This window comes from Sinocyclocheilus grahami, unplaced genomic scaffold (assembly GCF_001515645.1).
Source record: "Sinocyclocheilus grahami isolate Dianchi unplaced genomic scaffold, SAMN03320097.WGS_v1.1 scaffold251.1, whole genome shotgun sequence".
Classification (NCBI taxonomy): Eukaryota; Metazoa; Chordata; class Actinopteri; order Cypriniformes; family Cyprinidae; genus Sinocyclocheilus; species Sinocyclocheilus grahami.
This window is the reverse complement of record NW_015505430.1, coordinates 34,375-49,770: the sequence shown is the minus strand read 5'-3', so window position 1 is coordinate 49,770 and position 15,396 is coordinate 34,375. Positions and strand designations below refer to the sequence as shown.

Genomic DNA, 15,396 nt, shown 5'->3' with positions numbered 1-15,396 from the left:
TATATATATATTACATGCTTTCTGTCAATATGCATTGCTGCTTCCTTGTTACTACAAAACTAGATTTTATCGTTCATTGAGAACCAGCTTAACGGCATAGTTCATCCAAAAATAAAAAAATGGTCTTGTCATTCTTCATGTAGTTCCAATCATTGTATGATTCATCTATTTTTGTCCCCAAATGCATTTTCTTCTGTGTTTCATAGAATAAATAGTCATACAGGTTTAGAATGACATGAGGATGAGTAAATAAATACAGAATTTTATTTTTGGATCAACTATCCCTTTAAATTCTGTCAGATTTATTCTCTTTACATAAAATGGTTAGTACATTCAGGATGACCTCTGATGAGTAATGGTTGTTGAAGTGTACATAAGGGCTGTGTGCTGCTGTTGTGGTTTGATTGCTGAAGAATTTCTTGTGATCCTTGTGTAGGAAACAGCAGTTTTCCCGAAAGCATGCAGTGTAGCCCTTCAGATGTTGACAACTGCTCGTTTATTTGTTGAAAGGAACAATATGGGTTCATTTGGTTTCTACCACAGTATATGCCCACAGGCTCTTTTCTGAGAAAAGGGTAGGTGCTTTACACAAAGTTACGTACCTTTAAAATGATTCCGTCAGATGTAATGTTTTAGACGCTTTGTGATAAACACTGAATTAGTGTTTCAGTTATTTTGTACAGTATTTTTGTTATTTTTGTAATTTTCTCCCACGTATATGTCTACTTTATATTTTTATTGTTAATTTTGTGTTATGTTCCAGTGTGTGATGAATTATATGAACTTTATGCACCGGGGTATCTAAAAAATTTACACTGTGGATGAAATCCTAAAATCTCATAACACATGGAATGGGCTTGGACGGTCTGTGCATAGCTCAGTTTCTAATAAGCAGAGAATTTAAATCCTAAGGAGCCGATCAATGGTTTTATTTTAATTGTATTACAGTTGAATTGTATTGTATTACAACCAACACACCATCCCTTTCAAATGGTGACGAATATGATTAAATGTTGTGGTGTATGATGATTCTGCTGCTGCTTTGTCCTGGTGTTTGTGTTCGTGCTGATTTGTCTGAGGGGTTTTTGTGAACATTGTTATCTTCTAGTAGCCTTGGGCGATTCCAGGGATTGCATTTCCTCATGACTTGTTGAGATTCTAGTCTGAGGTTTAGATGTCATGCCTGGTGCTGCAATAAACAATTATCATGGAAAACCTGTCAGATGTGCTGTTTTGGATTTATTTGTAGTTATTTTAAATGTTCTTTTGTAATGTTTAGTTTATGAGTCATGACAGGATATAAGTGTCCATGATAAAAGGAAATTTTCCCTTTGAAACATTTGCCAAGTTCTTAGAAAGTACTCTTTGGTATTATGTTCAAAAAAAGATTTGAAATATTAACTATCGTTCAAAAATTTGTGGTTAGTAGGATTTTTTATAAATGCTTTAAAAAGACACCTTTTAAGCTCACCAAGGCTGCATTTATTTATTTTTTAATAAACCCCCCCCCCAGCAATATTGTAATTAAAATGTCATTTATTCCTGTAATGGAAAAACTGAATTTTCAGCAGCCATTACTTCAGTCTTCAGTGTCACATGATTCTTCAGAAATCATTCTGATGTTTCTATCAATGTTGAAAACAGTTGTACTGCTATTTTTGTGAAGACTGATCATTATGTTTTACATTTCAGGATTCTTTGTTGAATGTTTCAAAAAAGAATATTTGAAATACACTAAAATGCTGGGTTAAAAAGGGACTAACCCAGCTATTGGTCAACCGCTGGGTCAAAACAACCCAATAGCTGGGTTTGTCCCTTTTTAACCCCGCATTTTTTAGAGTGTAGAAATTGTAAAATTATGTCTTTACTATGACTGATCAATTTAATAAAAATAAAAAAATTAATATGTAATTGTTTGGGGTCATGACATTTTACAGCCTGAACTAGCCATAAAAAAAACAAGATTAATTAATTTTAGATATTAAATATGTGCTCATAGATTACTTTAATCATTTGTGTATCCATGTGATTAAAGTCTCATTCAGAAAACATGCTTCAGTGACTGTCAGTCTGACGGGTCTCTGAGCTGTATGAATTGAAGTCGGTTGATATAGTGTCACTGCACAAATAATGTTAAATACCTCTTGGCACCTACCATCTGATAAGCATTGCAAAACACTCGGCTGGGACATGTTATGGTGTGCACAAAAGAGTGTCAAGTGACACATCATGCTGAGTGAGTCAGGCTGTTAAGGATGGAATTACAGTTCCAGATATCTGTAAATCAGTGAGTTTCGAGACAACCCATGTGTGCTTTAGAACTTTTATTTGCTCAAATGTCTAGCACAATATGTCTTATGTCAGCATGCGACAGGTAGATTTACAGGTAGAATCCAATTTCTCTTCCATCTTACAATTTCTCTTCTCTTCCATCTGATCTGAAAGCTCACTTCAAGACACTGATATTTCTGCGTAACTTTGAACTGATATTCACAGTTTGCTTAACATGCAATACGGTTTTATATCAAAACCTCCATGTTTTTCTTCAAATGTGAATCATACCTGCATAGAAGTCCTGGGGAATTTTGCACCATTCTTCTTTATAAAACGGTTTAATTTCAGCCATATTCTTAGTGATGCCAAGGTATCTCAGTTGGGTTGAGGTCAGAACTCTTCACCAAGACGAGATGTTTTTCCCATTTTCGTTCAACAGTTATAAAATGCTTTTAGTGAGACCAGCATGTCTTTTCAGTTTAATGAATCTGAGTGAATTCAAGATTGATTGTGGGGTGCATGCTTGATATCATTTAGCTGTTAATTTTTTTTTTTGGTCCTGATCAAGCTTGACCCAGGGTCTTGTTCACAAAAACATGACATATTACTGTTGCCGCAGCAGTAACTGCATATTATATAGAGAAGGGACAATTTATTTCTTCTAAGGTTGAAGGTGAAACCTGAACTACGGATTCCCATAAAACACTCAAATGCAGAACATTTGGCTCCTGACCAAATAGGTCTCCTTTGAACTGAATATATATTATAAATGTGATAAAATAAATTAATCTGTGAGGGGTCATCAAAGTTTGAATTACAAAGGAGGCTAAATAATGGTGTTCTTTTCCCAAATTGCATGCAGCCCTCATCACAAATCTTGGCAGGTCCCAGCAAAAGTCGTGGCCTAATGGTTAGAGAGTTGGACTCATAACCCAAAGGTTGCGAATTCAAGTCTCAGGTCCGGCAGGAATTGTAGGTGGGGGGAGTGAATGTACAGCACTCTCTTCAACCTTCAATACTGGGACTGGGGTGCTCTTGAGCAAGGCTCCGAACACCCAACTGCTCCCTGGACGCCGCCGCATAAATGGCTGCCCACTGCTCCGGGTGTGTGTTCACGGTGTGTGTGTGCACTTAGGATGGGATAAATGCAGAGCACTAATTCCTAGTATGGGTAACCATACTTGGCCACATGTCACGTCACGTCAAAAGAGATAAGCTGTCAACATTTTATTCACACTTCATTTCTAAAATTCTATTCAACATGTTGGGGCATAATCAGACATTGTTTTTGAGCCCCAGAAATCAGAGCTTTGTCATATAAATACTGTGTAACCCTAGATTGGAATACAGAGTTCTCTTGAAAAGCACAAGCAGGAGTCTCAAAGACTTCAAAGCATTCTTCATTCAACGGTTCTCATTTTCTGACTAAGCTCTGGTGATTACGATGAACTTCCAGGCACTTCTGCTGGTCTTTGCTGTGGTGATTGCCACTAACATCCACTGTCAAGGTAAAAAACCTTTATGAATTGATATAAATGCATTTACACCGTGTCATTTTCTGATATTGTGTGTTTGTTTTTTGTTTTTATGCTGTGTTATTTTGTTATGCTATGTCATATTACAAACCAACATTTTACATGTTTTATTACTGTTAAATTTTGTAATATAGCCTAATTTCAAAATTTTATTTAAAAGTAATACAGATTCATGATTCTAACTTAAATGTATGATTTACATGAAGTTTTGATGTTTCTTATTTGTTGCAGCACACCCTCAGTTTGGAGATTACGATAAATCTCCAGTAGTCAAATCCAAGCAACAGGGCAAGACATGTAACTGTACTGGTAAGGGATGATAGTACTCTTTCTCTTTGCAAAAGGTTACAAAAAGTTGCATTTTTTGAAACCTCCATGAGAGAGTTCACCATTGTATCAAATGATTTAAAAATTACATTTTGATGAGTCACAACAATACTAGGAGCCCCACATCTCTTGAATGGTCTTAAACCTTAACAAACCTTTACTGACAATCCTTGTGATTCTGTAGAAAACACTTGTTTTGAGGACTTTATTTTATGTGCTGCAGTAGTAAGGTGTCTCTTGTTGTGCTGTAGGTTTTGGTTCAGAAATTTTCCCTAACAGTGTGTACTGCCCAAATGTAGTCCATTGTAGTCTTTTTAAAAGTATTTATTGTGTAAAATGAAGAGTCTCAGTTTGATTGACGTGTTGTTTTCCATAGAGAGAAGAAATGCACTGGAGCAGAACTACTGTCCCTGTGAGCTGCAACGTCAATATAGTGAGTCATGCAACCTGTATTTACTCAGCCCATGTTGTCTGTTATGTTAAACATAGCAGGTCATGAAACACTGAGTCAAAAGAAAGCTAAAAAATTACTAGCTTTTCTTGCAGTTATAATTTATACACACATACTGTACATATACATACACCTTTTTGTTTTATTTTCAGCAATCCTCAACAAAGAGCAGAGACCTTTTTGCCCAAAGAAGGGGACTTCGCCATATAAAAAATGCCAACAGTTGACTAGAGGCAACAGGAAGGAGAAAAAAGGCATCAGTATGCCGATCTAACTCACAGTCACTATACTCACAAACTAAACGCCCCCACAATTTTAAACGTACTTATCAAACCATATCTTAAGTAGTGTATACTTAACTATTTTTGTATCTCTTATATTCAATAACATTTATTCTATTCAATGTTCTTCATTCAGATTTTACAATTGGAAAAAAGAAATGCAAGTGCGTTTAAAAATAAAGCATGATGATGACAAGAGAAATTAATTTGAATAATTTGCTTTTATTTAGTTTTATAAATAAAATATAAAACATTTTACATTTTTAAATAATTGCAGAATACATTTATAATTTGGAAATAATCACACAGAAGGCATATAATATTTCTATAGAAAAATATTTAATGATTGTGAACTATAAGACACATTTGTAAAGCAAACAGAAATGTAATTTGGATAATTGATCATTTGGATATGTAATTTGCCTATATTTGCCTGAATTTGGTGCATGTCAGCTTTTCCAGATAAGAGACTTTAAACCAAAGCTACAATCCAGAAAAGAATCCAGCCTCTATCAATTTCAGCAGATTTAATTAGAGTATAGCATTCATGTGCAAAATTATTGTCCAATTAATGATAGTAATAAATGCACCAAATATATAGTATTCAGAAAATAAATATATAGGTAAATAATGTAGTAAGATTAATTAAAATGTATGACTATTAACATGTAATCCTTTTTTTTTTTTACTTTGTATTTGCCAAAAGAGTGTTCCGTTAATAAATGCTCATGTCTGTCTTTGAATGTTTAAATATGTTTTAAAATGAACTAAACTAATCTGGGCTGCATGATGTTGCCAGTGTGATTTTATTCTTGCTGTTTTTAAGTGATAAATTTGACCACAAGCCTCATTCAGTCTACATAAAGGCCTCAAAGACAGATGCCATGTTCACAGCAATATTAGTATTAGAGCCATTCTTCCAGCACAGGGAGCAGCAGAGCGAGGAGAGCCGTCAACATCACACACGCCTGGACACTGACAGCAGCATTGGGATCTGGGGAAAAAACAGGGGAGATGATCTCTTATTAGGTTACTTCAAAAAACGCAGCAAGAAAATGCATTCTCTGACAATCAGTTAGCTTTTATTTTGCATGTTAACTGCTGTGTGTGAATTTGGGCTAATGCTCACAACTGACGACTTGGCTGGTGTAGACTGTCACATTGGTCAAAGGGTTTTTGGCCACACAGGTGTAATTGCTGCCCAAGATAGACTTAATGGGAAGTTCTATAGAAGATTGATTTCCCACTACTGTGTTGTTTTCGAAGATCCAGTGATACACAGCTGGCGGCTGAGACACTGCTAGACATGTCAGGACGGGGGGAATCCCAGGGCGTACAATGATCTGCACACTCTGTGGTCCAACTGCCCAATAAACACACAGAGCTTTAGTTCATGCAAAATAAAAAGTCTTTTGAAGTCAGATATATATCGAAGTAATTTAAACATGTTTTATATTACTCACAGATGACCGCAAGATCATATGGGTGACTGACATGCTGTTTCAATGCGTTTGAAGCGACGCACTGGTATCTCCCGTCGTCAGCGGTCTGCAAGGTTTTGAAGGTCACAACGGCGTTATCTGCTGAGAATGTAACTCTGTCTGATGGTAGGAGATTCTGGTTGTTTCGAAGCCAGTGGAGTGTGTTGTAGGGTCCCTTCACATTACAGGTGAGATGAAAGATTTGGGAAGCCAGAGGAATAGTGCGATCGGGGATCACGTCCACTGTCGCAATGGGTTCTGTGGAGTGTACATAATATTAGACTAGTCCCTCACATTGTGGTAGGGTAGTGTGATTATATATGAATCTTTGTTTGAATGATCTTCTTTTGAATGGTTATTAGTTTGCAGTCTGTACTGAATGTGAAGCCATAAAAATACCATGTAATGCATAATAATGCCTAGAAATGACTATTGGAACTGTTCTCTTGGGTTATTTTTAGTGAAGCAAAAAAAATACAGAGCGACTAGCTCTTATTAGATGGTTCTTTGAAGAAATCATTCATAAAGATGCCCTGTATAATTTACCACATTAGCAGAGAATTTCTTTATTATTCAAGCAATATGTACTTTTTCATATCCCTTTAAAATGTAGATGGAAAAGACAATTAGCTTAAAAACAGATCCTCAAAGGACAAAAATACATCCCTGTAAGGAGTTATAGCTTACCAATTACAGTTAACACCAGTGATGCGTTGCTGCTGCGGCCTGTGATGTTATTGAAGGCCATGCAGGTGTAGTGTCCACTACTGTTTAGTGAGAGAGCTGCAGTAACATGCACTGGACCATCTCCCACTTTTGAACTGTTGTGGAACCAGCTATATTGACTATGAGGACGAGAGATGGCAGTACAGTTGAAAGTCACATTGGACCCCATCTCTGCCATGATTGGGCCTTCAACTGTTGTGTTCCATGGACCATCTGAAAGATCCCATATACATTGAAAATGATTCCCATGAACACTAATTCAATGGACGTATTACAAACATATCTGAGTTACTCACAGTTGACCATTAGGTCATAGGCCAGGCTAGTCATGTTGCTGACAGCATTACTTGCTACACACTGATAATATCCTTCATCACTGAGATTTATATTTTGGAAGATCAAGATTGAGTTGTTATTGGAGAAAGTGATTCCATTGTGAGGATGAAGGAACATGCCATTCTTCATCCACTGAATGTGTTCAACATCTCCATTAGCAGTGCAGGTCAGTGTAAATAACTGATTGTATACTGGTTGCTGATTCCCCGCATTTACAATCACATGGCTGACGGGATCTGAAATGTAGATGGAAAAAAAATTCAGACAGATTACATCACTTAAAGGAATAGTTCACTCAAAAATAAAAATTCAGTCATTATTTACTCCCACTTATGGTAATAATTAATGAACTCAATGCAGTCCAGTGTTGTTTAGAACCCCACTGATAATGATTGAACAGAAAACAGCAGAAACATTCTTCGAAATATTTTATATTGCGTTGCAGAAAAGAAAGAAAGTCTGAACCGTGTGAGGAAACGATTACAGAACTATCTCTTATTAGGAAAACATGAAATTTCCATATGTCTCTACGTAAGAACTGCCTATTGAAAAACAAAACTGATAAACTATTCATACAGTATCCATTATTTGAAGGCCTAACAACTCACATCTTAAAGTTAATTCCAGTGATGCACTGCTGCTGCGGCCTGTAATGTTATTGGAGGCCATGCAGGTGTAGTGTCCGCCACTATCTGGTGAGAGAGCTCTAGTAAACACTGGACCCTCACCCACCTTTGAGCTGTTTAAAAACCAACTGTATTGACTTGGTGGGTGAGAGTTAGCAGAGCAGTGGAAGGTCACATTATGTCCGATAGCTCCTACAGTTGGACCAGAGATGGTTGTGTTCCATGGACCATCTGAAGACACAGATAAGGCACAAGTCACTTTCTGCTCAGAGTTATTTCGAAACTTGTTGCTTACGACAACAAAGCCCAGCTGCTAGGTCAAAGTAAGGTTTTTTCTACTCACAGATGACCTTGAGGTCAAAGGCCAGACTGGTCATGTTGTTGATAGCATTACTAGCATCACACTGATACTGTCCATTATCACTTAGAGTGAGTGGGTTGAAGTTCAAAACTGAGTCGTTATTGGTGAAACTGATCCTATTGTCGTGGTTAAGGTTCACGCCGTTCTTCATCCACTGAATGTGTTGAACATCTCCACTGGCAGTGCAGGTTAGTGTGAATGACTGATTGAAGATTGGTTGCTGATTGTCCATGTTCACCACAACATCGATGACAGGAGCTAAATTTCATACAAAAAAAATATGAACCACATTCACAACCATTTCAGATTTTAAAAAGCATGATGGTATTCATTTTCACACTTTAGAACAAACACACTTGCATGTTTAATTTAAGCAAAGTTCTGAAGTGAATGACTCACCATATACAGTTAATGTCACTGAGGCATTGCTGCTTCTGCCTGTAATGCTATTGAAGGCCATGCAGGTGTACTGTCCGCTATCGTTTTTTGAGAGAGGTGTAGTCACATACACTGAACCATTTTTCACCTTTAAGCCACTGAAATACCAGCTGTATTGACTTTGAGGACGAGAGTCAGAGGAACAGCTGAAGGTTGCGCTGGATCCCACTGCTGCTACTTTTGAACCAGAGGCTGCTGTGTTGTTTGGGCCATCTAGCAAATGCATTAACTGTTTTAATCATCTGTTTCATGTTAAACTGGTGCACTAATTTTTTATCTTTACATTACAAGACAACTGACAATGAAATGCAAACATATTTGACCAACGTTTTGAATTCATATATGGTGAGATGGTGGAAGACGCATTTACAGGATATCAGTAGGTATATGATTCGAGAACATAAATGAAAACATTTGCTTAGTTTAGCTGTCTAGCTAAAGAGTGGTATCTTGCTGCACTACTGGGGTAAAATGATCCCCTACCTGGGGCAAGAAGATTCCCAAAGTATGTATTTTTTCACCTTTAAGCCACTGAAATACCAGCTGTATTGACTTTGAGGACGAGAGTCAGAGGAACAGCTGAAGGTTGCGCTGGATCCCACTGCTGCTACTTTTGAACCAGAGGCTGCTGTGTTGTTTGGGCCATCTAGCAAATGCATTAACTGTTTTAATCATCTGTTTCATGTTAAACTGGTGCACTAATTTTTTATCTTTACATTACAAGACAACTGACAATGAAATGCAAACATATTTGACCAACGTTTTGAATTCATATATGGTGAGATGGTGGAAGACGCATTTACAGGATATCAGTAGGTATATGATTCGAGAAAATAAATGAAAACATTTGCTTAGTTTAGCTGTATTACCAATGTATTTAAATATTTTTAAATGTCATTAATGTAAAATACTAAATCAAATATTTTATGTACATGTACATATTTTAGTTCAATAACTGAAAACCCGATAGACAAAATCAAATAACAGAGTCCCATTTAGAGTATGAATTACAAACTTTGTTATAAAATACTATGGATTCAAATTAAATGATTCAACTCAAATCGCCTATAGGTTATGATGAATAATGTTATAGATTAATAGATGTTAGAAATGCACATCTAAGTAAATTATTCATAGATAATAATTATAAATTTATCAATATAAAATTCACAGATCACTATTATCTAATGTCAATTAAAGATCATTTAACCTCAATAATGATGTTCAGATCACAAGCAGAGATTAATAAAAGCATAACTATTCAATAAATTAGTTGAGATTTCATGACCATTTATCTATAGTCAAGAGAAAAATTTAAGGTTGGAGAACATCTTACCCCATCCTAATCTATAAAATAACAGGAAACATGGATGTCCTGGAAATATCTATCATACTCACAGTTAACCATAAGATTGTAGGCCAGGCTAGTCATGTTGCTGACAGCATTACTAGCTGCACACTGGTACGGTCCGTCATCACTAAGAGTGAGTCGGTTAAATCTCAAAGTTGAGTTGTCATTGGAGAAAGTGATCATATTGTCGGCGTCCAGGTATGTGCCATTCTTCATCCAATGAATGGAGTTCACTGGCCCCACAACATTACAGTTTAGATTAAAAGCCATGCCTTCTACTGGAGAGCCTGCTGGATTCACTGCCACTGCTGAAATTGGATCTAAATAAAGAAACAATGTATTGGAGATAAACAAGATCACAAGAATAATCATCAGAAATTTAGAAAAATATTTTGTGTGTGTTCTCACCAAGTATATCAATATTTTTTGTCACTGCAACATGTCTGAATGTGACTGCATTTTGGGCAACGCAGGTGTATTCTCCCGTTCTGTTCTGAGTTGTGTCTCTAAGATAATAACTCGGGCCATAGACATTCAGAGGATTGCCGTTGTACATCCAGTAGAAAGTAGCTGTCGGTTTGGAGTCAGCAGAGCATGATAGAGAAATGACCGAACCAGAAATGTATACCGATTTCTCTGGCGATGCTGTCACTCTCAGGTTACTGGGCCCATCTAAACACATAAAACCAATTCAGATGACCTTTTGAAACATGAATTAGGCACTCAGTTATTGTTAGCTGCCCATCCCTTACCACACCCTTTAAAGGGATCCTGTTGTGCTTTGCAGTGAAATCAACATTGTGTTCTGTCATACTCACAGCTTATATTGAGATGCATTTGATGACTCTCTCTTCTGCTGATATTGTTTGCCACAAGACACTTGAACGGCCCTTCGTCGTACCGCGTCACACCACTGATGATGAAATCTCGTCCACCGTTCCTGAGCTGAACTCTTCCTCCTGCTGTGACCGTAGAGCTTCCGTTCTGCCAGGAAAACCACAGTGGCGTTCCACTGGCGGAGCATGTGAATGTCACGGTGTCGTTAATCTCCACCAGATTTGTCATGTTTACAAATGCAGTTAAATTACTGACAGGTTCTGCAAGTTAACAGAAAATGTTTTAGTGCAAAAGTTTAAAGTACTTTACGTGTTTCATCAGTTTTTAAAAGCCATTAGCATCCCCTCAACCAAAGCATCTAGTTCACTGTGTAAGTATTTGGACTTGTTCACTGCAGAGTACACAAAAAAACCCATTGCTGTCAGCAAACATAACGCTGCTATCCTATGTAGCCTATTTAATTTTATAAACAGTTTTTTTTTATTCTATTTAAAGAGCATTAAATAATCACATGGTAAGTGTTAGGCGTTATAATATTAGATTTTGTACAGGGAGTGTAATGTTTGCTGTTTGAAACCAAGTACGTAAGCGATTTTGAAATCGCCCTCATATAAAACAATGTAAAGCAAATAATTCTGAGATCCTGTAGATAATGCTGGTAAAATAGCCAAAGATTATTGTAGTTTTTTTTTCTTTTCTTTTCTGTCTGTTGTTTTGGTTTACAATGGTCATATATTACCTATTTTATCATTAAGAGCTAAGAATTTGTCAAAGTTTTTTGTCAAATTTATGGTTTTGCTGATCCTTGCTAAGCTGCTACCTTGATTTATTTGATAATATTTTTTAATGTTAAATGAATCAGTGGTCACATATATTGAAGGAACAGTCTACAAAACAATGGACATGCAGTAGATTATCAGGCCTCAACATTGCTGTCAGCAAACATAACGCTGCTATCCTATGTAGCCTATTTAATTTTATAAACTGTTTTTTTTTTATTCTATTCAAAGAGCATTAAATAATCACATGGTAAGTGTTAGGCGTTATAATATTAGATTTTGTACAGGGAGTGTAATGTTTGCTGTTTGAAACCAAGTACGTAAGCGATTTTGAAATCGCCCTCATATAAAACAATGTAAAGCAAATAATTCTGAGATCCTGTAGATAATGCTGGTAAAATAGCCAAAGATTATTGTAGTTTTTTTTTCTTTTCTTTTCTGTCTGTTGTTTTGGTTTACAATGGTCATATATTACCTATTTTATCATTAAGAGCTAAGAATTTGTCAAAGTTTTTTGTCAAATTTATGGTTTTGCTGATCCTTGCTAAGCTGCTACCTTGATTTATTTGATAATATTTTTTAATGTTAAATGAATCAGTGGTCACATATATTGAAGGAACAGTCTACAAAACAATGGACATGCAGTAGATTATCAGGCCTCAAGAAAATACTTGAGCCTATGAGGGCTCCCTAACATGGCATTTAAATTAGCATTTAATCCTAATAAATCCTTTATGTGTGTTTCTTAAAGAAATCATGACAGGAAATAAAGTACATTATTTTTTTTAACAATTTTACCTAGAACTCAAGACATATTTAATACAAGGAATCTTATTTGTAAAGATTTTTGTTTTTAAAGTGTTTCACATTATAACGTCTAAATTAATTGATTTTATTCAAGTTAACAAAATATTATTTTTACTATGTATTAATTGATAATTTTATTCAGTGAACCTAAAAACTAAATTCTATGGCTCATTTTTTTACCAATCTTTAAAGGCAGCAGATGCAGTGAAATTTTAAGTCAAGTAACTTAACAAATTCTGTGAATATATTTACTTGAATTGAAGTTTTTAAAGTTCTGTGACTATTTCATTTTTACAGTGTGTAGGATAAGAGGATCTTTTTTTCAACTTACCCTGAACATCTAATGTAATCACTGCCCGGGCCTTCGGTCTCAATGCATCTAATGCATACAGGCCAGAATTCTTCAGAGTTACTGACGGTAAGGTGAGCTGATATGTAGAAATGTCAAATTCGGTTCCATTTTGGTGGCCACTTCCTGTAAAAACATCCTCTACGTACCACGCGAACAATGTACTAGATTCAAATAACCAGAGCCCAATTATAATGGGCTGGGTGTCATTCACACTTATAGTGACATTGCTCCCGACAGCCACAGGGTTTTGTGATGGAACCAGGAACACTGCATAAAGACCTAGGAGAGGCAGGAGTGGCATTCAGTATCATTTTGAATATATAAAGAAAGCTTTCAACTCTTCATTGTTGTTGCATAACATGGATGGATCTAAGTCTACTGATTTACATGTAGCCTTTGCATATTCGTTGCTCGTTTCCATCAAGTACTAGAAAATAGTTTTCATATTTAGTATGTTCTAGCTTGTAAAAGGACTCATCAGTACAACAAAGTGATCGTCTGATCAAGTGAGTATTGAGTACTACCAATGAACAACATATATTTAATATGTAATTCTTATGTAAATCACCCTCTAATCAAGCATTATTGCTAATGTAATTCGTTTTCTGGGTTTATGTAATATTCTATGTTATTTAATCTGAGCAATTTATTCTGACAATCTGGTGTTAATGTCATTGTATCCACAAATATACATTTCTTCAAATATACAAATGTACATTTCGTGTAGTCATATCTAAAACTAATTAGTGAGTAGTGAGTAGAACTAGTGAGTAGTCAAATATTCAAATATTTGATAAAAAACTAATTTTGCAAAATAAATGAATTTTAAAAAGCTATTTGTTAATACTTTTGATAATTTCTACAAGTAAAATCTGAAAAATTCTGAAGATACTGAATAAAAATAAAGGTTTGAAAGTTAACTGTTGTGTCAAACAATTGCTGACTGGTAAATTTACATTAACAAACAATCTCCTTTCTGCATTGTTGTTTATAAAAAAATATTAAACTGAATTGAATCGAAAAATATTAAATGAAAATACTGTTGAATAATTACCTGATGAACATATTAAGGTGAAGAATAAGGTGAGTAATTTATGTCCCATTTTGGAAATCCTAACAAGAAAATTCTTCACTTCTTCCACAGACTTCAGATGAGTCTGCAACGAATAATCAGCGCTATACTTTCATTCAGCTAATATTTACCTTGTTATGCAAATGGCTAGGTTCACCAATGAGTAAGCATGTGACAGAAAGGTACACACACCTCGTCATCGTCACTCGCATTCACATTGAGTGGAGGGTGTGTTTGTTGTGGTTGACTGTAATCTGGAACCAGACTGCTGGTACCCAGATGACATGCTAGTCTCAAATTGAAGGTCATGTCATACATATCTCAATAGTTCCTGGTGTTGTAGGAAAAGATTTGTGGTTAGTAAAAATTGTGGACTATCAACACTAAGAGTTGATATTAACATGGAGTGACTCATGATGACAATTAAAGTTGGATGTTTTCTTTCAAACCAGCAGCTTCCAGAGTCATTCCTGGTTTTGAGTTCTTAGTATGTACTGTATGTTTCCATAGTTTATTAAACTGTTTTATCTCAAGTGGAGGATATAAACCAAACACAGGTTTGATGTCGTTGAAAAGACATGTTTAACATTACTTCATTTTGTTTGCATTCTAAAAGATTACTTCAGATCGACAAGAATTTCTATGCAGTAAAATTAGTGAATAATCATGAATCACTGTTGGTTTTGTGATTATTTAAATGTGATAGCGCCTTTTTGACTGACTTTCATGTTCAGCACTGATACACCCAAGAACCATTCCCATATTGACATTTTAATAATAATAAAACATTTTATAAATGAAATTTAGTCACTTATTGATCAGGGACTAATATTAATCAGACATAATGACAAATAAGCAAATCAAGTACTGGTGTAAGATATCCAGCCTTCGATTCTCTTGTCCTGTGTGGGGTCGCAGGTATGCAGGTATCCTACACTCTTAAAAATAAAGGTGCTTCACGATGCCATAGAAGAACCTTTTTGTCTAAATGGCTCCATAATGAACCTTTAACATCTGAAGCACCTTTCTGTTTCACAAAAGGTTCTTTGTGGCGAAAGAAGGTTCTTCAGATTATAAAAAGGTAAGAAAAAGATGGTTCTTTAAAGGTCCCATGGCATGAAAATGTCACTTTATGAGGTTTTTTAACATTAATATGAGTTCCCCTAGCCTGCCTATGGTCCCCCAGTGGCTAGAAATGGCGATAGGTGTAAACCGAGCCCTGGGTATCCTGCTTCGCCTTTGAGAAAACTTTGACTTTGACTTTGATCCTTTGACTGAATGGTTCTTTGTGGAACCAAAAATGGTTCTTCTATGGCATCGCTGTGAAGAACCATTTAAGCACCTTTATTTTTAAGAGTGTAT

General features: G+C 35.8%; 1 protein-coding gene across 2 annotated transcripts; it reads right to left on the bottom strand.

Moving 5' to 3' along the window:
- Positions 1–5,584: 5,584 nt before the first annotated feature.
- Positions 5,585–14,087, bottom strand: ceacam1 (CEA cell adhesion molecule 1). 2 transcript variants are annotated; one of them, XM_016289788.1, is made up of 14 exons: positions 14,017–14,087; positions 12,942–13,241; positions 11,006–11,284; positions 10,596–10,859; positions 10,235–10,507; positions 9,358–9,482; positions 8,798–8,924; positions 8,381–8,656; positions 8,020–8,268; positions 7,372–7,647; positions 7,037–7,288; positions 6,332–6,607; positions 5,998–6,231; positions 5,585–5,862 (listed from the first exon to the last, which is right to left on the bottom strand). In XM_016289788.1, the coding sequence occupies exons 1-14, from the start codon at positions 14,063–14,065 to the stop codon at positions 5,774–5,776; spliced, it is 3,069 nt and encodes a 1,022-aa protein (XP_016145274.1). In that variant the 5' UTR covers positions 14,066–14,087; the 3' UTR covers positions 5,585–5,773. The 2 variants fall into 2 exon arrangements, with proteins under 2 accessions (XP_016145274.1, XP_016145275.1); XM_016289789.1 differs by lacking the exon at positions 5,998–6,231.
- Positions 14,088–15,396: the final 1,309 nt, after the last annotated feature.

What these genes read in the sequence shown, in the direction of transcription:
- ceacam1 (XM_016289788.1), bottom strand. Translation starts at nt 14,065, where the DNA reads ATGGGACATAAATTACTCACCTTATTCTTCACCTTAATATGTTCATCA. An exon ending in ACTGGAATTAACTTTAAGAT is followed by an intron (nt 7,648 to 8,019) that starts GTGAGTTGTTAG and finishes TCTACATTTCAG; the next exon opens with ATCCCGTCAGCCATGTGATT. An exon ending in CACCAGCCAAGTCGTCAGTT is followed by an intron (nt 5,863 to 5,997) that starts GTGAGCATTAGC and finishes TTTTTTCCCCAG; the next exon opens with ATCCCAATGCTGCTGTCAGT.